We start from the raw sequence: 23,420 nt of genomic DNA on the forward strand, positions 1-23,420 counted from the left end.
GTGACTGCGTGTGAGAGAAAAAATGGGCAATTGATTAAGCAAGTCATTCAATAAGTCATCAAATGATTATACTTAATATAGGTTTCACAGGTGCTTGCTGCCTTCATTATCAGGGGAGAAAGCACAACTGAAACGTCGGTAGATTAAACGTGCAACAACCCAGAAGACAGATTTCTTCATACCCACCGCCGTGAGAAGCTGAAATCTCAAATCTTTATTGACTGATGTAATCGTACAAGACGTAGACTACTTTCGCACGAACCAGAGGTATGCAAATTTCCTATAAGATAATACCAACACATTTTTTCCACTACAAAAGCAGTTCCGTGTTTTCATTTCACTGGCAAGACTGCGAAATTTCAACCTTAGGCGAGATCTAGATTCTTCAGCTAACAGAACAGCAGAAGACGCGAGAGTACTCCGTATTTTGAGGAGAACTTACGAGACTTAAACCGACCTGTGTTTTGCTATCGTAACCTAATTATCATTCATGACTGTTCTACTGACAAGCAAGCGGAATACAGGCGACAAATTCACACTTCGAACATTATCCCATTTCCCCTTTAGACACGGAAATCTTAACTCAGGAGTGCAGAAACTTTCCAGGCAGCCTCAGAAACGAAACATGAAGACAGAGGGGTAGATACGACCTTGCAAAATGTAACAATAAAGTTTCGCAGTTAGCGGTTAGAACGCTGGCCTTGTAATCCTGGGGTCTCGGGTTCGATTCCCGGCGGTGCCCGAATTTATAACTTGTGTTGGGCAAGGCCGTGGTCTAGGCAACACGGAGTTTTCCTCCGTGGCATCCCAACAATTACTCCATTCACACACAGAAGAAGGCAATGGCAAACCACTTCTGGATCATCTGCCAAGAACGTATATGAACAGGTCCCAGTCCGAGAAAAGGATGGAAGGATCCTGTTCATATGGACCTGTCGTCAGACAGAACACTAAATAAATAATAATAACCAAACTGAAACATGACAGGACCGATTTATCGCAAAGGTTCAGCGTCGACACCGACCTGAGGCCTCAAGTTCGTAACTCGTCTACGAGATTACCATTTTGTGTGCGTCCAATTAAGAGGAATTATGCAAATTATACAAATCCTACAGCTGTTTCCTATAAGCCTACGTGCCTTACTAAATTCTTAACAAACATACAAATTTCTTATGACTGTACGTCATACGTATATCTTTCGAAAAGCATAAACTGTAAGACAGCATCGATTTGAGTGCAGCTAACGACTATAGTCGTGAAACTTTCTTCCCCAATACTAAAACACACAAGGGAGGTATCTTTGGTCGACGAAGCATTTTCAAATGAACGTGTGTCAACATTTCGTAGGAAAAGCTGCCTCTCTCTCTATTGGCTCTCTCCTGTTTGCTGTGATAACTGATGAGATTCAAGAGGCTGTGGAAACAGTGTTGCGGGTAAACACCTACAGGGGAAATAAGTTTAACATTCAAGGAGCGTGGAGATGTAATTCAAAATGTTTATAAAGCACACGGCAACACTTGAAAATTCTGAAAAGCTGAAGAGAGTCGAGACGTGGCATAGGAAATAGACCGATGAAGCCAATACAAATTTGTTATAAGCGGACGACGGGGACACAAAGATTAATTTCGCAGGTCTTCTATAACAGTTAGTATAAGGAAATATATTAACTAAATCCGCGAAGTGGAGTCCCTGAGAGGATAAATCTGTCTCGGCTTCTCACAACATTCACCGCCTCTTGTGAAAAGCGAACACGTCCTCAAGAGCTCACCACTGTCCTCCCGCCACACTTCTTGAAGATTGATCACGTGTTCTTCACGCTCTAACTACTTATTGGTCCGAGCATGCCTGTCTGTTGCGTATATTAATGTTATCTTCTCATCAAGACCAAGTCTTACAAGTGGTCTCTTTCGGGATTTCTCACCAAAATGCATTTCTCATCTCTCGCATGCGTGATACATTTCTGCCGATCTCATTCTTTTTATCTTATTATTAAAATTCCATGAAAATTATCAATTATGAACGTCTGTATTATGTAGTTTTTCTGCATTTTGCTATGGCTTCATATCTGTTTATCGTCCTCAACGTCGTGTTCCTAACACCATTCTTTCATTAACTGCGCTTGTAACCCTGGCGTAAAACTACCTGTTTCATTGATTTTTAAGAAGCATATTTTTTTACGTTTTAGAATTTCTGAAATCGGAGTGTGTCTTACATTTTATGGTATCTAAGGATCAACATAGCGTCTCTTTTACTGAAAACCTTTTACTAAATCATGGATGCGTCTTACAATCGACGCTGACAACAAGAAAACAGGAAACTTGCGTGAGACAGCTACTTTCACATTAAAATTCAATGAATCTGTCCTTTCGCTTCGAAACCCTGAAGATGCCTGTCTGTCACTTAGAGCTAACCTTGCTTCAGAAAGACAAACGCGGCACATTACTTCGTCCATTGATTTTGAAAACAAAACAACTACAAACAAGTCGGAATAAAACTCACGGGTGTTCGAGCTCAGCTATTTCTGCAATGCCGTGAACCGTCCGTCCGAACAAGGGTTGTTACATACGACCGGCCTCAGACTTTATCCAACAAACCCACTTACGAGTACAGACACCACACGGCAAACGTCCCTGTGCTGTTAAACATATGAGGGATCCATAGTGTTTTCAAATGATATTATCATATCCCAAAGAAAGATTTCCAGGGATGCTTCCAGGCTTGGCAGCGGCGCTGGGATCGTTGTGTTCACTCCCAGGGGAACTACTTCGAGGGTGATGGATGAATTTAATACCTGAGATAAGTGTACGGGTTTTTATACGCGCAGTCTTGAAACTTTCCGATCGCACCTCGTAGCTCAGCCGACTGTAACAACGTCACCAAATTGCATGGTTCCTGGTCAGATCAAAATTTAACAACGTTATTACAAAAACAGCGGAGCCCAGGCGAGTGAAGACAGCTCAGAACGCGCAGCGTAGCGAAGGCTTTCAACTTTGTACTCTGTCTAAGAGGGGGGGATGTCTTTACGTGGCCTTGGAGCACGCAATTTGGTGACGGCTTCTCAGATTCATTCGGCTTTCTCCGGATAATCATCATTTCTCCGTGACTCCGTGCCCATTTATCATCGCCCCACGAGCTGTGGGAATTCCCTGAACCAGCAGCCTCGATCCTGCCCCATCTGTCTCAGCACTTGGATGACATCGGAGGAGAGTAAATTTGACAATTTTTTTTTTGTACGAGTCATATTTATGAGAATCGATGAAAGTCGGTCTGAATTTCATACACGTTAAGGGTTAAGATAATATGGACTAAAACATAATTTAACACCCAACAATTTAGTGTAAGCCTAAAAAGGTAAATACAACTAAAATATGTTTTTTCTGAGTTAAACATGCTGACAGACGCGGATACTCGACGCTTCTTGCAAAGAACGCCTGAAACTAGTTTCGATACAGCGCAGCAACATTTACAGGTCGATTACCGAAAATTTTTATTTTTTTTTCTGAAAACGCTGTCGAATGTTGAGCGCCATTTTACCCATAATTCCCTGCGCTAATAAGGAAAACAACGAGGGAATTAAACTCAGACAAAACTGTCTCGTCAGCGGAACGGAGAAAATCAAAATGTTAACATGACGGCATGCGATGATAAATTATGAGCACTCTTCGAAAATTAGTTGAGGTGTTAAAGACGACGGTGACCAACGCGAAATTACGAACACGAAGTAATTGAGGGTAATACAAATTCAGGAAATGCTCGGTTCAGTTCAATATCCTTTGATTTCCCGTCTGGTATATAAAAAAACCTAAGATTAAAATATTTTTATTTTTATTATTATTATTTAGTGTTCTGTCTGACGACAGGTCCATATGAACAGGATCCTTCCATCCTTTTCTCGGACTGGGACCTGTTCATATACGTTCTTGGCAGATGATCCAGAAGTGGTTTGCCATTGCCTTCTTCTGTGTGTGAATGGAGTAATTGTTGGGATGCCACGGAGGAAAACTCCGTGTTGCCTAGACCACGGCCTTGCCCAACACAAGTTATAAATTCGGGCACCGCCGGGAATCGAACCCGAGACCCCAGGATTACAAGGTCAGCGTTCTAACCGCTAGACCACCTCATCTTATTATTATTTAGTGTTCTGTCTGACGAGAGGTCCATATGAACAGGATCCATCCATCCTTTTCTCGGACTGGGACCTGTTCATATACGTTCTTGGCAGATGATCCAGAAGTGGTTTGCCATTGCCTTCTTCTGTGTGTGAATGGAGTAATTGTTGGGATGCCACGGAGGAAAACTCCGTGTTGCCTAGACCACGGCCTTGCCCAACAAGGTCATATCAGATATAAACTTAAAATTACAGTGACAAAACGTGACATAACATAATATGGCTCAGGATAGGCAACCATGGTAGGTTTTAGGGAACACGACACTGGACATTTGCTTTCTATGAATGGCGGGGTATTTGTTGATCAGCGAATATCAGCTTCTGAACGAGACTAATAAACGGAGTCTGTTTTATTACCATCTCGGTCCCCTCCCGGTGAGACAGCACTAAGTTTAATGTTCAACACAAAGTACTTTGTCGCAAATGCAACGAAATTCGAAAATAGTATCTAGTCGTAAACAGAGCCATTTTCGGGGCAGTGATAAAATATATGACCCTACATGGAACTCACGGGCTCAACTAGGCAGACATGATATTCGTCGTGTAAAGAACGCCTACATTAACATTTTAACACAATATTAACTCAACGATGCAAGGAATTAGTGTTATAAATTTTCAGAAGTGTTTCGTGTTGCAGACAGACAATTCAAAATTTTTCACGTTTAAATCAGAATCCGCCTACCAGGAAGTCGGGATCAATATCCCATTTATTACGCAATTCCACAACCGGATTCTCTTTTCGTTCATTACACCCATCAGAAATCAGCGTCCTCTTCTGACATCAGAAACCCAAGGTTCAACAAAGCTAATACGAAAACCATTGTCCGCTGAATGTAGCCCCACAAAACTTCCCATTGTATTGTATTGGAGCGTATTAAAAAAAATAGTAATGTATTATCAAATGCGCAAAGGAACAATACAATCTCTCTGCATCTCTCTCTATCCCTTTCTTTTTATTAGTCCGTTATAACCTACAATTCGTATCTCAAAAGCCATCGTCAGATACACAATCTGTAATTCTAACATTCCGCTGCCCGCGCTTTTAGAATTTTACCCGGAAAACTCCCGTTTCTAAAGATCGTCGTGTTGACCTCGAATGTGTGATGAGGGTACATTCTCACTCGCTGCATCAAAATCAATGCGCGTTAGAGAAATACTACAGAAAGTGTAGTCACAGCTAAAATGTGGCTTATAGTAAATGGCACCAGATGTCTCGCCTGTACCCAGTCTTACGTGATGCCAACTCAACTCCATTAACTTAATAGTACGCATTATGTGTCACGCATAAAAATAAGTGATTTCTAATGGAGACTTCAAATAATGGCTGATAGAATACATCTGATTCTTTCTAGCTGAAACTTCGTGACCTATTTATTGAAATGAATGAGAAAATGGAGGGAAAGTTTAACAGAACTGTAAAATCTAACGAAATTCAAACTCAAATACCGTTGACTTGCCTGTTGTAATATCTTTCTATAAAAGAACATACGATTATAATTTAAGACCATAAAGTTTTTTTCATGTAAAAACCATCTCATGTTCACTGAGGCTATGAAGCGACACTATTCAGTGTTACGTATACAAGTGGTTGTAATTGAAGCTTCATAAGCACTGGTAAATACAGAAACCGTCAAGAGCGCTTTGACCTACCAGTTACAACTGTTTTTAACTGTTAAGAGCCAGGGTTTAAGCCTGCATTCGCAGAAATCTTCACAAGCAATTCGTTTCCAAAAGAAATATAATCTCTGTAAAATTTTTCCGTCGAGATTTTAAAAAAAGAGAGCAGATCCACATTCAACCTCGTTTCTAGAAATTTCTGAGCTAAACAGAAGGACAGGTTTATGCAAAAGGCTTAAATATAAAACTGAAATTAATAAAGTTCACATATTCAATGTTCGCCACGGTTGTCTAGCGGTTAGAAAGCTGGCCTTGTAATCCTGGGGTCTCGGGTTCGATTCCCGGCGGTGCCCGAATTTATAACTTGTGTTGGGCAAGGCCGTGGTCTAGGCAACACGGAGTTTTCCTCCGTGGCATCCCAACAATTACTCCATTCACACACAGAAGAAGGCAATGGCAAACCACTTCTGGATCATCTGCCAAGAACGTATATGAACAGGTCCCAGTCCGAGAAAAGGATGGAAGGATCCTGTTCATATGGACCTGTCCTCAGACAGAACACTAAATAAATAATAAAATTCAATGTTAGTAAAAATATTTAGTGCTAGTCTGTAAGAATAGGTAAGATGCTAGACCATATCCTAAATTATAGGCTATTCAAGAGGTGTGTAAAGTATCAGCAGGTATGAGCAGATTCCGTTCACGTTAAATTTATCGAATATAACACGGAAGTTTCGCTGCATGGCCATGTTTTGTAAATAGAGACTGTACAATTTCTTTTTTAGATGTTTATGATGTATCGTCACGCTACATTTTACATCCTTAGCTCCAGTGATACAAATTATTAATTCCTGCTGTCAAACTGAAAGCCAAATACAAATGAACCGGTTATTTTAAAAACCACATTCCGACATTTAAAATTAATATTACGGTTGAAACGTCCAATCCTTACATGTTAAAACTTCCTGACACATTAAATTTTCTACCAAAGATCCTAAAATTCATATTGAAAATTTGCTTGCGAAGAGAGAATTTGGGTGGCCTGCGCGTAGATAATAGGAAAATATGAAAGGACAATTTAAAAAAATACGCTGTGTGTGTGGGCCTGAATTAAATCGGCGATAATTTATACAAATATATACACGGCAATGAACCTTCGCTTTAACAAAACGTGGAAAATTTATATACTAGCTGAGCTATTATTAGCTTCACAAAAAGGACTCCGCTAAATGATTTTAATTAAACTGTTCCATATTAAATTATCATAAGGAAAATCGCTGATGACGACACGAAATTTCGAAATCGGGCACTGCCTTATTCCTACTCGAGATCTGAGAATAGCCTCGCGATTAAGATGTCCAAGTTCGTCTCCAGGGTAACGCCGTCAATATGGAGGTAACACGTTTCTCGACAAAGCTGATGTCTACGTGTACGTCCACGTGGCGTTACTACCCAAAAGGCCAACATCGACCTGCCCTCTCTGTTTCGTGAGGCCAAGAAACCTGAGGGCCACTTCGATTACATCCTATAGGAATTCAGATGAAGATATAGAAATAACTTTCGAAAACCACGTGAGAAATCGCTGAGAACACGTTATATAGCCCAGAGTAGTAAGGTAAAACCTGAGGCTCTCCTACCACATCCATCCCGAGACTATTTGTAACCGGGCCGACGAAATTGTTACTTTGATGCTGGTTACTAAAAGATAACTTTATTTTATAAACTCTGTAGTATGTATAAATAATGGCGACCGTCTGCTGTTTTACATATGACACATTCCATACGCTTCTAACTTTAAAATTCTACCGTGAAATATTCATTTTCCAGGTCAAAATTGCGTCAGATTAATTTAAACATTTTTTGAAGCGCGGAACCGAGTGCGGAATTATGGGAAATAAAAATGAATGCAGTGGTCTTTATGTTACAGAAGCGAACCGGATTAAGTGACTTTCAGACATACACACAAAGGGATAACGAGAACAGATCAGGAAAACCGTAGTCGCTTTGTGAAATAAGAAACCCTTGACTGTCTGAGAATCGATTTCAAACGCTCAGACTCCCCACAGCGAACACAAGAACGAGATTTTATCGTCGCGAAACAAGTTCTGACACTGGAGAAACAAACCAGGTTCTTTTTCCCTCCAGATGTAGACAAATATCCGCATTGAACTTATTTCAACTTTGACATTTCAGTACGTTGTAAGAATTTACCCGAATCATAACCTCCGCGATCCTAAGATCCATTTCAACATTAACCTAACATTTACATTTATACCAACGACGCGGTCTCCTATTTCAAGTGTTACGGATGTGTTGCGTTTTCATTTCTCATCTCACTGACATATCAAGAATCGGGCAGTAATTTCTCCGTCCAGCCATGTTTACCAAAATGTAAAACTTGGAATATTTGTAAATTAAAACGTGTTTAATGTAGCCTACAATAACTGAAGTACCAATGTTGGTACTTCAAATAGTTGATAACGTCTACTTTCACAATAATTAAAACTATAATTACCTCTTACGTATTCATTACGCTTTGGATTGGTGCATGTTACCAACCGTTTCCGTAAAGAACCTGGCCAATCAGGTTACTTTGTTAATACGTCTTACAACAAAACTTGCTACTTACACGAGGAGCAATCATAAAATGTATTTTCATATTCCACATCACCCCATAATATTCCAATGACGTGATTTATAACATTGTAACAATCACTTGTAGACACAGCAAGCTCTATTGGAATTGTTTTATTTTATTAAATCTGTTTATTGTTCAGTAAATCGGTCTTTTTTATAATTTTCTATTATTTGGAACAGTAGGGCACGCTTAACAGTAATTCATATTGGTTCATATTATGTATTTATTCATATCAAACAAACTTCTCCATTACGGTGATATATTTTATATTAAAATATTTGATTTACAATATAATATAAACTATTAAAATCTGGCTGAGGTTCCACACAATTCTGTTGTCATAACTGAACTACTTAATATGGCAATATTGACTCGTTTACGTGATGGACTCTACTGAATGGAGCTTTTATATTTTATTTTAAATTATATCGTTATGTTGGTAGCAGTGACAAATGATCCGGTTTGCCTAACAGCGCACCATCAGGCCAATAAAAGTGGAGGAATACAAGACAAATGTTTCACTGTACAACACAACAGTGGCGTAATGTTATGATGATGATGATTAAATTACATTAGCACTGTAGTGCGGTAGTTTTCCGTACTAGATTTCCAGAACACGATTTGCCAGTATCTGTCTCTGACTATTATTATGAAAAAGAACTGGTCAGCGAGTTATTTTCTTATGTGCTTCTTTTAAATTACGTCTCGTGCTGACAGAATTTTCAAGGTATTATAAAAAGCGCTAATTAATAAGAAGTTGTTGAGAATATTCTGGAACTAAGTCTACTGCATTCTACTATAATGGAATTAAGTTATAATTAGTTCATGTTCTTAACGCAAGAGGTGCTCCTAACGTACTTGTTGCTCGTGTCTCCCTCACTTGCCAGAGTCGAAAGGGGAACGTAAACACGGGAGGGGATAAAGGAAGAGGTGCTGCGATCTGTCGGTAATATGTTTCATGACACGTTGAGGACAGGTTTTTGGTGCATTCAGCCTGTAAATCATTTCGAGCTGCATTGTTTACTTTGCATATGTAAATTTTCTGCAAAAAAACAACAACTTTTTCGTCGATTGTAGACGGCTGAATGTACATTTATCATACTTTCGACGAAAAACTATTAATCGATAGAAGTAAAGCGGTTTATTGTGGAAATGTACACAACAAAATGTCTCAAGGACGGCAAGGAATTTGTTTAGGGTGTTCATTGTCTTTCATTCCTCTGACATGATCTAATCAGTTTTTTTTATCTATCCTAAATTGTTTTTGAATGGGTTTATGCAGAATTCTAGTTTTGTTTTCCTTTATTTCGTCTGTGGTCAATGCACGTGATAACATAAACAAATACTTCAAATTAAAAGTTCTGTATCGAAATGAAATCTATGTTCCCGGCTAGGCCACGTGTCTTATACGATTTAGCTGTTCTTGAATAAAACGCATAGTTCACTTCAAGGTCATGAAAACTTGTACTGGGCCAACACAGCCTTCGGTGTGAGGAGCACAGGTGTTCGAGCATTCCCTCGCCGCTCAAGGCCACAAACGTACTCACAAACGGAACAGACATTTTTATACTCGTGTGAGCGAGGTCTAATATAGTTCGCATATTTTGAACGCCAGCCAGCAATTCCACATCGAAATTTCACTACGGTTGAGATTTTGCTTCAGACTGTACGTCTCACAACTGTAATCTATAGAGGACTGTAACTCAGTTATCATGGGAATAGAATGGTTAACAACGGCGTGTTCAGCATTTTGAGGTCCATTAAATTCCTCACAGAGCATGGGAAATTTCGTAACTTGTTAGTACCAAGCAAATAGGCCTTTTAAGGCAAAGCATTTGATACAACTACATGTCTATTTAACTCTATTCAATATTTTATCTTTACCTATAAGAGCTATTTCGACCGTTTTGGTTACAAGTTCTTTTTAAATTATAATCCTACGAGTTTCAAGCGATATTTTCCCTTCACGTTTCCCATTCTCTCTTCACAGTTTTCGTCTTCCCAATGCGTGTTACATGTTCCCATCTAATCCTAAACTTGACATCGTAATAATATTTGGTGTCTGGGATCATAATCGCGGTTTATTCTAATAATAATATGAAACCCATTTATATAATATGTAAGAAAATTCTAGAGTTTATTGTACAAGCGGATGGTAAATATACTTTCCACTAAGATTGTAAGTACTGATTTCTGTTTACGTTTATATGCATACCTGTTTTCTCCAGCGTATTTTTCCTTTCTCCGTTTAAGTTATCAATCCCCTGATCTGCGATAGAATTATTTCTGTAGCCTACAAAATGCACTTCGTTACAAATTCTTCTGAATGTTAGATATTATCCACACATAACCTCTCAACCACACCGCTACACAAAATCCTTCACGGCGGCCATATTAAGACTGTCCTTCAGTCTTGCCGTGTGTTTGTGTGTGTAGGTTATGTATCCCTCCGCCATTAATCTGTTCCCGTCGCCACACCGAAGAAGACTGGGTCTATGTATGGGGTCGCTTGATCGAATCCTAGTCAAATCTAAACATATATTTTTCTTACATGTATTCGTAATGTTTTATCTACATTATAAATACAATTTCAGTCCCAAAGTCTTTTTTTTTATAGAAAATATTTTACCATACATCATCGTATAACCTTTTGCAAGTGGCGTTAATTTCGAACCTCATCACTCCAACGCGTGCGACTGAGCTCTTTACGGAAAACACGCGACGTGCCTGTACGTTCCGACAAGGATTGCAATTGTTTCCAGAATTGAATAGGATTTGCGTGTGTTTATTTTCAATACGTATTATTAAATATTTACAATTCTCTGTTGTTATAAATTCGCTTGCATGCTGTTGTTCACATGAACATTGTTTTTGTTTACTTGTATGATCTGTCACAAAAATATTAAAATACAATTACATTTAGAATAATGTTATGTAGATTTTTATATTTGTTTGTTTGTTTTCAGAAGAAAAAAAGCACGTTACACTTTAAACACTATCCGGGTAACAAACATGCTCAGACCTTAAGCTGATTTATATTACAAACTGCATTGGAATACAGGGAATTTAGTTTAGTTCTGTTGGTACAATTGATGTATCTAATTCAGTGAGAGAGTGGCATAACAGTTCGCTCTTCAAAGTGCATCAGAAGCGTTCTTTGAATCTATAAATAGTTCGTGCTGGTTTATTGATCCATTGTACTCATAAATACATTTAAATGCTTACAGAAATAATTCTTCGGAATCAGTTCTCTCGTGAAATGAATATGAAGATTTCTGTGATGTTAATAACTGAGGTTTTATAAAATCAAACATGGCTTGAAATACGAACTGTTTGAAAGCTAACGTCTTTACAACAAAGTCATTTGTGTGGATAAAGAAAACCATCTTAAGAAGCTGATAGCCGCTCAGCTAGACAATAAATCTGTCGTTTATAGAAACTGAAGTTTAATTACCGTCTTGAAATGAACCCGTCAAGTTTATATCAAACTAAACCTGAACTATATATAAATAAAGAAACAAATATGCATGTTGCTGTTATACAGCCAGGAACAGGTTCCCAGACCTCCTTTGATAAAACACGGTGTGTAATGTGAAGGAAGTGACGTATTCTAATTCTTAAACCTCGACCTGCGCTCTACAGGCCGTTTCACGAACGAAACGATGTCTGTATTTAGAATATTTATATACGTTCTCGGAACACAAAGCCTCTGAAAGATACAAGAGCTTATTTAACGAAGAGCTTCATCGTCTCAAAAATAATTAAAAGCCCTCTGTGTCTTAATTAAAACTTCCATTAATGATCGCGTTTACAGACTAAAAATAGCTGAGACGAAGAACAGGCTGATATTTGAAGAAGGGGCTGCCAGGCTCTTAGCACGTGTTGCGACCGAGCGCAGTGATTTATTGGTCTACTATTTCTTCCTGTAAGGACATGTTAACTGGCTCGAAGGCCATAAAACCCTAACAAGGCACTCTGCCCCCCACGCCCCAACCCTTCCATGTTCTATTACATGTTATGTTCGCTTTGGAGTTGAAGCAATGATTCAATGGGCAAAGGGATATTAAAAAATTTTACCTCGCCCTTAGTTATAAATTTGTTTCGTTGATTTTTTAATTTGGAAAATGTTGGAATTTATTAGGATAACTAAATCCACGGAGCAGTGTCTTTGAAGAACCAGTAGTTTTTCAGCTATTCATCATCGTCACTCTAAAAATTATGTTGAAAAAGTAGGATTTGAGGTTTTCACGTCGGAGTCCGAAGTCTGGTAGAAGTTTACCGAAGTTTCAGAGGTCATACTGCCTCCATCATCAGGGCGATGAAGATTTATGTCTTCTGGGTTGTTGGGCTGTGTAATATGGTAGAAGTTTACCGAAGTTTCAGAGGTCATACTGCCTCCATCATCAGGGCGATGAGTATGAAGATTTCTGTCTTCTGGGTTGTTACGCTGTGTAGTCTGGTCGATGTTAACCAACGTTTCAGAGATCATACTGCCTCCATCATCAGGGCGATGAGTATGAAGATTTCTGTCTTCTGGGTTGTTACGCTGTGTAGTCTGGTCGATGTTAACCAACGTTTCAGAGGTCATACTGCCTCCGTCATCAGAGAAAATCCATCTTGACAATTCGTCTGTTATACTTCTGTTGACATCATAAAATCAATCTCTCCAGGATATGTTTCGCTGCCTCAATCGTCAGGACGATCAGATTCCTCGACCTAAAACTTATTTTTCGTCTAAACTAATCCTATTTCGAAGTATCAGATTGAAATGTCTTTATTTCTGAATATTTTTCGTGTTCATTAAAAAAATTCATGCACTGACGGTGATGACCAGCGATTCTGTCTTTCGTCTGAAAGGTCCAGTTTCTTTGCCACAAAGCTTATCATTGCATATATTCTTTTACAGTTCTAAACTGATCACGTTTTCTGGACACGCATTTTGAGATGATTAAAAATATATTTATACCAAAATAATATAGCGCAGAAACCTACAAACGATCGCAGACTTAACTATGAACCAAACTTTCTTCAAGGCCCAGATCTCTCTTCACAAATTGACAGTCATTTAATTACGCAATAAATTCTCCTATATTTGTTGAAACTGAATGTTCATTTCAGTGTTCACAAAAGTCAGCCACTGGACATCATACTTACTTATCCACCTGAATCCAGTTGAAATTCTCGAATTCTATTTCTAAAACCAATTTTATCATAATTATACCATATAATCCTAGGTCTCTCAAAGTGGTCTCTTCCCTTCAGGGTTTATGATGACAATTTACGCGGGGGGGGGGCTTTATATTTATATTAATATGTCACATATAAAAATGACAAACACTACATGAATGACGAAATAACTTCAGAGGGTCCTCTTCAGTTGTACGATATCATTCAAAAATCAAGGAGAACCTCAGTTTAAAATCTATTTTTCACAAAATAATATTACGGTATTCGAATCAAGGGGGTGAGATTGGTAAAGCTGATAAATATACACAAGATTTTAGACGGAAGACGAGAAGGGTAGAGATTCTTAAGGAAACCTATAGAAAAATATTGAAGTGTATCTTCAACACGAAAAGTGTTAGAGAGAGGGAATTTTGTACATCTGACTCGTGATGTACAGAGGCGCTGTATAGAATGGAATGACTGAGAAAAAACACGAAAAGGCGTCGCGAAAACTGGTCTATAATTGCTCATAAATCAGGAAAGCTGTGGATAAAATCTTGTCCTATTTTAGCACAGACGTATTGCTACAAATAATAAAAGTCTGTCGAGGCTTGTATTAATTTTATTTCTGTTTGTTGTTAATTCGCTTTCCCCCTCCCCCCCTTGCCCACGCAAAGTGCAGTTTCTGCCTTTTTACAGACGTGCTAAAGTCCATTACACTCACGTTTCAGTTACGCCATCATAATCAAATAAGACATCGAAACTCTAATAAAACGTGGTTAAGTGTTGTTCTATGTCCCGACTGTTAAAGGTTACAATCCGTTGTTACAACAGTTTTTATGACAAAAGACCACTATTCTGGTAGCAATAATAGCTTTCATTCAGCGTCATATAAACTTTCGTAAGTTATATTCATACCCTAGCCCAGAAATCAACAATTATTTACGTATTCTTAAGAAATATCACGCCCTGTTTCCACGTTTGCCAACTTTACATTCCTGTGTCAGTAACATCGATATCGCGACATAACCTCAAAATTTGACAAAATCTGTGCGGCAGTTTTTCACCCCCCCCAGAACAATGCAACGCATATTAATATTTGTTGTTAAATGTTTATACCATAAAGTACACGTTCTACACGAGACATTTTTTTAAATACAGTAAATTACCCGTCAAAAATAACGATAAAATATACAGTAATATTTTAAAATACGCTTTTGCTGGAAAGTCAAAGAAAGCAATATATAAATTTTAAAATAATTAGTTATTTTTTTCAATTGAAGAATATAATACGATTTAATGTTGTGAAAATAGCGATTTCAAGAAATATTCACCAACCAATCAACAGTTTTTTTATTATATATATGCCTACAAACATGGCGACGGTGCGAAACGTAGAGGTCAAACAGAGAAACGTTACCTCATATACACCTAAGGCGTTACTTTATTCTGCGTAATGTACTTGTATCCTTTTGTACAGGTTTCAAACTTAATCTCTAGAAGGCGTTTTGAGTCAGAATAAAATTCTGAGAATAGTTTTTGAACTAGCAAAGGAATAACAAGACGTTTGAGAAAATTACTTAACGAGAATATTCATAATTCGCGTAAAAATTATTATATTATAATAACAGTCTGGAAGAACACACATCCTTCACTTTGCACCCTGAAGACAGAAGCAATACATTCCTCCGAAACATTGCTAACTAACTGATTTAATACATGACGTCACAACTCAGAATACCACAAGGAAAAATATGATTAACACTACAAAATAAAAAAGGATGAGTTGAGTGGAACATGTAGCACGCATGAAAACTTTGTTACAGGAACTAAAGGGGAAAGACCACTTGGTAAACGAAAGTGTAGGTGGGAGGATAATATTAAAATGGATCTTACAGAAACGGGATAGTGGAATGTGAAATGAATTAATCTGGATGGGGATAGGGGTTCTACTCAAGATAAACAGTTCCCCATATAGTTATTTAATTATATACACCTGAGGATGGTTCTTTTAGGAACTGAAATATGTCGTGAAACATGAAAAATGGTGGTCTAATGTAAATCGAATATTTCGATAAAGAACATCATTTAATATTTTAAATGTTAATTATTGTAATATTTAATAAGATTTTATTGTGATTAGACGGACAATATTTAATATACACTTAAAGAGATTTGAAAGTAACAAACTGTAAATTTCAGCGAATCAATCGCAACTTGAGTAGTTCAACGACAGTTTTCAAACGTCAAAGGATAAGCTGAGTTTGGACGATGAATTCTAAAGGAAACGGAAATAATTCTGGGCCATCTTAAAGATACTTCACCAACATCTGACTTAATAGGCTAAAAGAAAGAAATTTCGCAAAATTTCGGTCAGAAGATCCATTTTATAAATCGAATTTCGAACCTGGACTTTATTTCAGAGTGCAGAGCATCAGACTAGCTGCATTGAAAACCATTACCAGCTGAAATACGTATTTCTCTGTACACGGAAAATCCATGCACCGTGCGAAGCCTAGCAGGCGCGAGTGCTCATGGGAGAACAAACACGTGACACTACAGACGCATTTATGGCGAGGCGAACTTTTGTGTTGGGTTCCATGACGCGGGAAATTTTTTTTTGATCAGTTCAGTAACTGCAAACTGCTCAATGGAAACCCAGAACCACGGTATTTGTTATAAAACCTGACGCGATGATTCCATTACGTCATTTGCTGATGATAATTATCATGTGTTTCAGCTGGTGGACGATGACGGCTCCATTGAGACTGCCCTCATCAACTACCTGTTCGCTAAGCAAGTGGTTAATCGCCTCCGAAGCCAGATGGACGTGTCCGACCTGCAGAGGAAACGCAGTTACTGGAAGCAGTGCGCATTCAACGCTGTCAGTTGTTTCGGAAAGTAAACAGTTGCGCATCAGACGCACAACTAACTCCATCCAGTTTATTTTCTTCCTTAGCAAGGCAAAAACAATCTCTACGTCACTTCATTAAGCTCAGATTAGAATTTTACTGTCTAATCCTTTATCGTAAATCGTTACCCTTCCTTGGTGTCCTAACCTAACCTAACTTAACCTAACCTAACCCAACCTAACTTAACCTAACCTAACCTAACTTAACCTAACCTAACCCAACCTAACTTAACCTAACCCAACCTAACTTAACCTAACCTAACCCAACCTAACTTAACCTAACCTAACCTCAATCACGAAACGCAAAGTGCATCTTTACTTCATATAGACTGGGTATGAAACACGCTAAGGCCCCCAAGTCTCTGGTTCAGGGACTCTGAACTTTAATCCAAAGTTAGTCACTCAGTGTTTACAAAATTCACGTGCGCCATAACGAGAGTTTGCGGTTCGTTCAATGAACACCTCATACATGTTTCTGCAACCAGACACGTTTTGTTCTGAACGTCTTACAGTTACATATATAACTGAGAAAAACACAGTAAAGTAACATTTTAGAACAGACGCAAGGATGTTTATCAATACTATATTCTGGAATATACACAATGGACTTTGAATTAGGGACTATACGGTAATCAAAACATAGCACGAGACGAGACTGGTACATACTGATAGAAAAATATTTAACACATTAAAGAAAATATTATCATAGGCAAATTCATCACGAATAATTTTCATCTCGAAAAACGGAATTTAAATATTTATTTCGCTAAAGTAGACATGTAGAATACCTTATAAACTGGGACACATGCTGGGAATGGCTGAGAAAAGTAAAAAACATTATTTTCATAAAAATGGGAATAAATATTCTGTCAGTAATCACAACAGAAAATATCTGGAGATCTCTCATCGTTCTTAGATCAGAGCGGACGATAGTGAAATATCTTGCAATTAAAATTTAAATTGAGTTGAGACAATACTTATGAGCCCAAACAGATCTTTAAATAAAAATATAAAAAATATATACATTAATATTAACTTTATTTTGTGTGTAAGAAAATCAAGCCGATATTTGCCATACAGACAGTCCGCGATGTCTCGCGAATTGCAAAAATTCAATTTACAACTGAGCCTGCCGCTGGAAAGAAGAATCTTGCTTGCACTTTTCATGTTTGCAGTCATGAGCACAAGTAATTTATAAATTCAATGTTTTTTTTGTAACAGAAACAGTGAGGCTGTCAATGTTTCGTAACAATAAATAAGAAATAAAATAAAGATGATAACAGTTCCACTTAAGCTGAAGCAGATTCGAAAAGTTGTTCGTTGCGTAATCGGGTACTTAAATAATTTATTACATACGTAGAGGAAACTTTTAAAAAAATTAATATCGTTAAGTATACTGAATATTGACATACGTAAAGCATCACTGTTGTAAAAATAAACTAATTGGTGAAACATATAAAATTACAGAATAAAATACAAATTGTTTAAATAACGATACACAAATGAAATGTATATATATTTTTTCTTTTCAAAAACCTCGAGACACTATGACGACACTTGGTAATCGTTTCACACGCTGTGTTCGTCTGCACGATTTGCTTTAAGCGATATGACATTGGAAAGATACAGCTTCAAACGAAAACTACGATCTAATTCCGTCTTCAAAGCAATTTTAACAAAATCTATGCTTCATAAACAAATTTACCCTGGCGTGTATACACGAATCTCTAATCCCCCACTCTCAATCTGGCGGTATCAGCACCTAATGCGCCCACATTTCGGGGTTTGAGCGCAAAATTAAGATTCCTCGACACCTCGGAAGTAATCTTTCCTTTGTCTTCGTAGGGGAATCACAGCAAACAACGAAAATTGAAGCCAAACTATTTATCCTAATCCTTAAATTATAAATGGCGATCCCCACCTCATATATGAAGTCAAGAGCACGAAAGCGTGATATCTATTAGTATTCACTGTTTCTTCAATTAAACTATTTACACTCCTCATTGTAAGATACCATGTAATGATGGCTTAAATATTCCTGCTAATAAATTATTCGTTCAATAAAATATGTATTTTACAAAACATTTTATATTTAATTTTAATTAATTTGTTCCTAACTTTCGTAATGGTAACTGAACTGAAGGAAAATGGGCTTTTGTTTGTAATCTCGACGTCTCTGTTACTGTAGGTGTTCTGGACTACAATTTATTCCGCGTGTCAAAGTCTTGCATGACGTCTCACTGCCCTGGTGGAGTGTGGAAGCTTCCAGGACGCATAATACAGGGGGCGACATATCCCTTCTCATAAACCAGTTATAAATTATATTGAACGTTGTTACTCAAACAGATGGACCGAAGTTTCTTATAATTTATGGCGCATGATTTATAGAAACACCCTGTATATCAGTCCAAGTCAATTGCAGAATAAATACGTGCGGTGTTGATCATGAACAAGTAGACTTCAATTTAAATTTGAAAATATTAACAAAACAATATTTATATATGAATATCTAATTCCGGAGAAAGTGGTTGTCTTTCTGAGTACGAATAAATCCCGGAATTAAACTGCGTAAACAAAGGAACAAGTATATTTATTTTGTACAGTCTATACACAAACGTTTGAAGTTTATTGCTGTTGTAAAAATTATATAATATTAAAACATTTTGTTGTATAAAATATTATATTAGCGCTCTTAATCGTAAATACGATTTTGCATTATATTTTTAGCGCTTTTATTAAAACGACATGTTTTAATATTATATAATTTTTTACAACACCAATAAACTTCAAACGTTTGTGTATAGACTGTACAAAATAAATATATTTAATCAAACACAAACATGACGCATATAAGATACAAAAAGGAACAAGGTTTAGCGCGCAAATTTACTGCGTGAAGTCATAAAACTCGCATCTGACGATATTAAAACGCATTACGATTTGCGAACGTCGTTGTAGGGGTGACTTACCAGGTAAAATAAAGCAGAATCCGCCACTGATTTGCAACTGACATCAACATTAAGACCAATAAGTCTGAATCTCTGTACACAACAGAGAGCTGTCATTTGATTTACCAGCTGCAATTAGCTGCCGTCCGCCGATCACACCGACGCCAGTCTGCAGTCCAGCGTCGCTTCGCACAATCCAACTGGCCGGGATTACAACGAGCAATGAATAATCCGCTAGAATTTCTCCTTCATTATTCACGTTGACAAGAAGCGACGAGTGGCTTAGCAAGGATTTGCTGACCCGACAAAGTTCTGAGCAATCAAACTCCCTCCCGTTCCTTAAACAACTCAAGCCGCTGGCTTAGAGGAGACCAGAAGCATTAAGACGTCTCTTATGGTCAAGATGATGGAACCTTTTCAGATAAAACTGTGACACAACGCCAAGGCACATTAATTGTCTGAAGATGGCTGTCCTCCGGGTTGTAGCGCCGTGTAATCTGGTACAAGTCCACCGACGTTTCAGAGGTCCTTGCTGCCTCCATCATCATAAATCATCGTCCTGATAATGGAGGCAGCAAGGACCTCTGAAACGTCGGAAAACTTCTACCAGACTACACCAAGCACTTGGATTCCTTTACCTTGTCTTAGTGGGGCCTCAAGGCACGTCTGGTTACGTACGTGACTAGCGAGAAATTTCTGTGAATCTCAGACAAGCGGAAAACAGTGATTTTCTGTTTATGTACAGTGCATGTGTCGCGCCTTAAATTGGATTACATAAAACAGGTCGACCCCCGCAACCAAGTTTCGTACATTCAGAATCCAATTTACCGCCTTTGGATAACGACTGTTTCAGTGTTTGTCGATTTCTGTTCAATTTAAAACCTTTCGAGGCAGACGCACGCAAATAGACTTCAAGGCTTTGGACCAACCGCATGCAATCCTAGCTCCAACACACTTTAATGTTATCTGCCAAACTTAAAAAATTTTGTGCTAAATGTCCAACCTACTTCATCGCAATTTATGACTAATTCCTTCAGAAGTAAAAATTAAAAAAAGTAAAGATATCCCACTACACGCCACGTAGGCTCTTGGAGGGGGGAGAGATAGTATATCTCGTGATAATTCTTAAGCTCGGCACTAGATGGTGTGAGTGGTCAGCATCACGCACCGGTCGTGCTTTACCCCCGAGGAAAGAACTCCGGTACCCCCAGAACCGGCGTAGACGCAAAGGCTGTCGGTCATCGAACGGTATGGTACGTAAATAGACGTACATTAAGTGAGAGACGTTTCATATAGCAGACATACGACGTCACAATATTCATCACACATCTCAAAGCGAGATACGAGACGATGTCTCATCGACACTGTGTGAAGAACGGAACATGACCTTTTGACAGCACTCAGCTGTACACGTAATAGTGTGGGGGGGGGGGCGTATTAACATCCCACACAAGATTTCTCCGGCTTTAAAAACCATCTTTGTCTCCCCAAACACAGACACAATTTCCTTGGTAAGTAAATATAATCTCGCAAAGCATCCCTGAAGCCATCTAGCAGCGATGTCGGGAGATGCATTACCAGACCCGGGACCCAAACGAAATCACGAGAACGAAGTTGACTAAGAGAGTAGACATGAAGTAGTGTTAAGCGTATATGCAGAAAAAACTATATTTTCGAGGTAAAATTTTTTTTTTAAAAATAAAACAGAAAATAATGACGTTACCGTCACATCTTGGGATAAAATCGAGTTTTAACTGACGAATTCAGTAACCAATGTGCCCCAAAAACGATATATTATGCCCTATAACATGGATTTAACAAAGACGATGTTGAATTTATAGGTTAAGATTGTGACGGGTTGCATCTGCTGTTGGTTGGGGCGAACTGACTCGGAATTAACTGCGTCGCGAATGTGGATGACTGTCAGCGTTTACAGCTGTAATCACGTTATGCTGTAAAGTTCTGATTATTCCAGTTGAAACCGTGCAATTGCTTGAATAAAGGAAGGTAACACATGTCGATATTTACAGAGGTCTGCAAGCCTCCTGACATCCTCTGTGCCGCATTCATTCTGTAATCCCAAACCAAACATCGCGCTGTCACGCCTTCAACAAATGTTAGGTGCTCCCATCGATTCTCGTCTCCCTAAAGGCCCATTACTATAATCAGCATTTATTTAAAATCTTATAAATTATAATCCTGATGATGACTTCCCAGCTAAGTTGAAACACGTAAGGTATAATATAACTGTAATCAATTCTGACAATATCTTCGTTAAAATAATTATTATATTTGTTTACCGTCAAATCACAATAAAATAGTAAGATAAGATAATTAAAATGATTAAAATATCATCTTATGTTCCATTTTTACATCGGAACATTCACAACATGTTTCGGTTTATCAAACCGTCATCAGGTGTAAGTTATAAACTTTTAAACTCAAATTACAATTATTTATAGTTTTTACAATTTTATAATTTTATCATCTTTCTCAGTATATTTTATGGAAGTTGTGTCTAGATATTATTAATATAACATTATTGTTGAGGTGGTGTTATTGATGTAAATCGAATGCTCGATATGGAACATAAGATGATATTTTAATCATTTTAATTATCTTATCTTACTATTTTATTGTGATTTGACGGTAAACAAATATAATAATTATTTTAATTAATATCACAATATGACGCAACTATACTATCTCAATATCTTAGTTATTTGTTGCATCTGACGGTTAGAGCAGTCGACTGGAATCAAATGAAATGAGCCAAAATAAAACTTTCAAATAACAAGACTTTTATTCATTAACACATTCTGTTACGCTGCAGTTCGTCCTACGGGACTGTACGTAACGCCAATGATCACCTCGACAATATTAGGGAATAAATAGCAAAGCATTAGTTCCAAAGTCTACAGAATTCGTTCGGCATTAATATTTCCAGGGCACAAAACTTGTTTATTAATTAAACATGTATAACGAAGCCCGGACTCTTTCCAGACAGTTCCTTAACCAGCACGTCTAAGAGTTAATCACAAGAAGAACTTAATTCGTACAAATAAAACTTGGAAAATGTAAACTTTGACCCTCCAAGCACTGAAGTAAGAATCACGCGGGAGGGTTTTTTTTATACAGAGTGATCAAATTCAAACAAACACCTTTTATCCGAACGACGTCAAGCCGACCGCGCTGCAGGGCAGGGGGACGGCGTATCGACTGGGTTTCTGCAGCGCTAGTAGCTTTATGGAGTCCCACAGCCAGCTCAAGGTCACGTGAATCCCCTCTCCGTTCTGCAATCAGAACCCGCAACAGATGATCGTCTTCCCTGATGTTATTTCACTAAAGATACATCCAGTCTATCCGTTACTTTAGAACGCAAAGGTTACGGGCATTGACAATTCTGTGGTAATTTGTACGCCAAGCCATTTCCAATAAATATCACGTTGTTGGTAAGAAAAAGACTATTACTGCTAATTCCGAATGCGAAATTTTAACGAAATCCGTGAAGCAGTTCTGGGTAGACAACGAGACGGCGTCTCAACACTATAACACACCGAGGGCCCAGCGTCCCCGTGCAATACCCGGCACCAATATAGCCCGCAAATCCCAGATCAGATTCCATTCCCACTGTCTGCCGGTAATAGGCTTTACAGCTCGAAATCCCTTGACGTAAACTAGTACGAACCAGGGCATTCCGCCTCCCTCTCTCCTCATGCACAATTACTGTAACAAGACATGTTACATTGCACAGTTCAGAAAGTTAATAAACTCCACGGATGAGGACACTATGCCATGAACTCCACAGAACACAGTCCTCCTTGAAAAGCTAATTGTCGCTCAGCTAGTAAAGAAACTTCTTCAGTACTTCGTTCACAAGGGCTCGCCACTAGTACAGATAAATAACATTAGCCTACCCATGAACTCATAAATAATATATATAGCCTGTATTTATTTAAATTAAATTTGCTA

At 38.1% G+C, this 23,420-nt stretch overlaps 2 protein-coding genes across 8 annotated transcripts in view; one reads left to right on the forward strand and one right to left on the reverse strand.

Annotated features, from left to right (window-relative positions):
• Window positions 1–18,584, forward strand: part of LOC110835671 (prohormone-1) — a 37,539-nt gene extending 18,955 nt beyond the window's left edge. For both annotated transcript variants that reach the window (XM_022076144.2, XM_022076145.2), the window contains exon 3: window positions 16,330–18,584. In XM_022076144.2, the coding sequence (XP_021931836.1) occupies window positions 16,330–16,494 (165 nt within the window). In that variant the 3' untranslated portion in view covers window positions 16,495–18,584. The remainder of the gene's footprint in view (window positions 1–16,329) is intronic.
• The window catches only part of DNAlig3 (DNA ligase 3), a 281,323-nt gene that overhangs the window by 109,919 nt on the left and 147,984 nt on the right, over window positions 1–23,420 (reverse strand). For 4 of the 6 annotated variants that reach the window (XM_087346949.1, XM_087346951.1, XM_087346929.1 and 1 more), the window contains one exon: window positions 22,227–22,741. The exons of 1 other annotated variant lie outside the window; for it this stretch is intronic. In XM_087346949.1, the coding sequence (XP_087203075.1) occupies window positions 22,613–22,741 (129 nt within the window). In that variant the 3' untranslated portion in view covers window positions 22,227–22,612. Of the gene's footprint in view, window positions 1–22,226; window positions 22,742–23,420 lie in introns of those variants that run through there. One more of the 6 variants, XM_087346937.1, reaches the window with a different exon arrangement.

This window comes from Zootermopsis nevadensis, unplaced genomic scaffold (assembly GCF_977971745.1).
Source record: "Zootermopsis nevadensis isolate Lab colony 2312 unplaced genomic scaffold, Znev_1.0 Znev_ptg000001l, whole genome shotgun sequence".
In the NCBI taxonomy this organism is placed as follows: Eukaryota; Metazoa; Arthropoda; class Insecta; order Blattodea; family Termopsidae; genus Zootermopsis; species Zootermopsis nevadensis.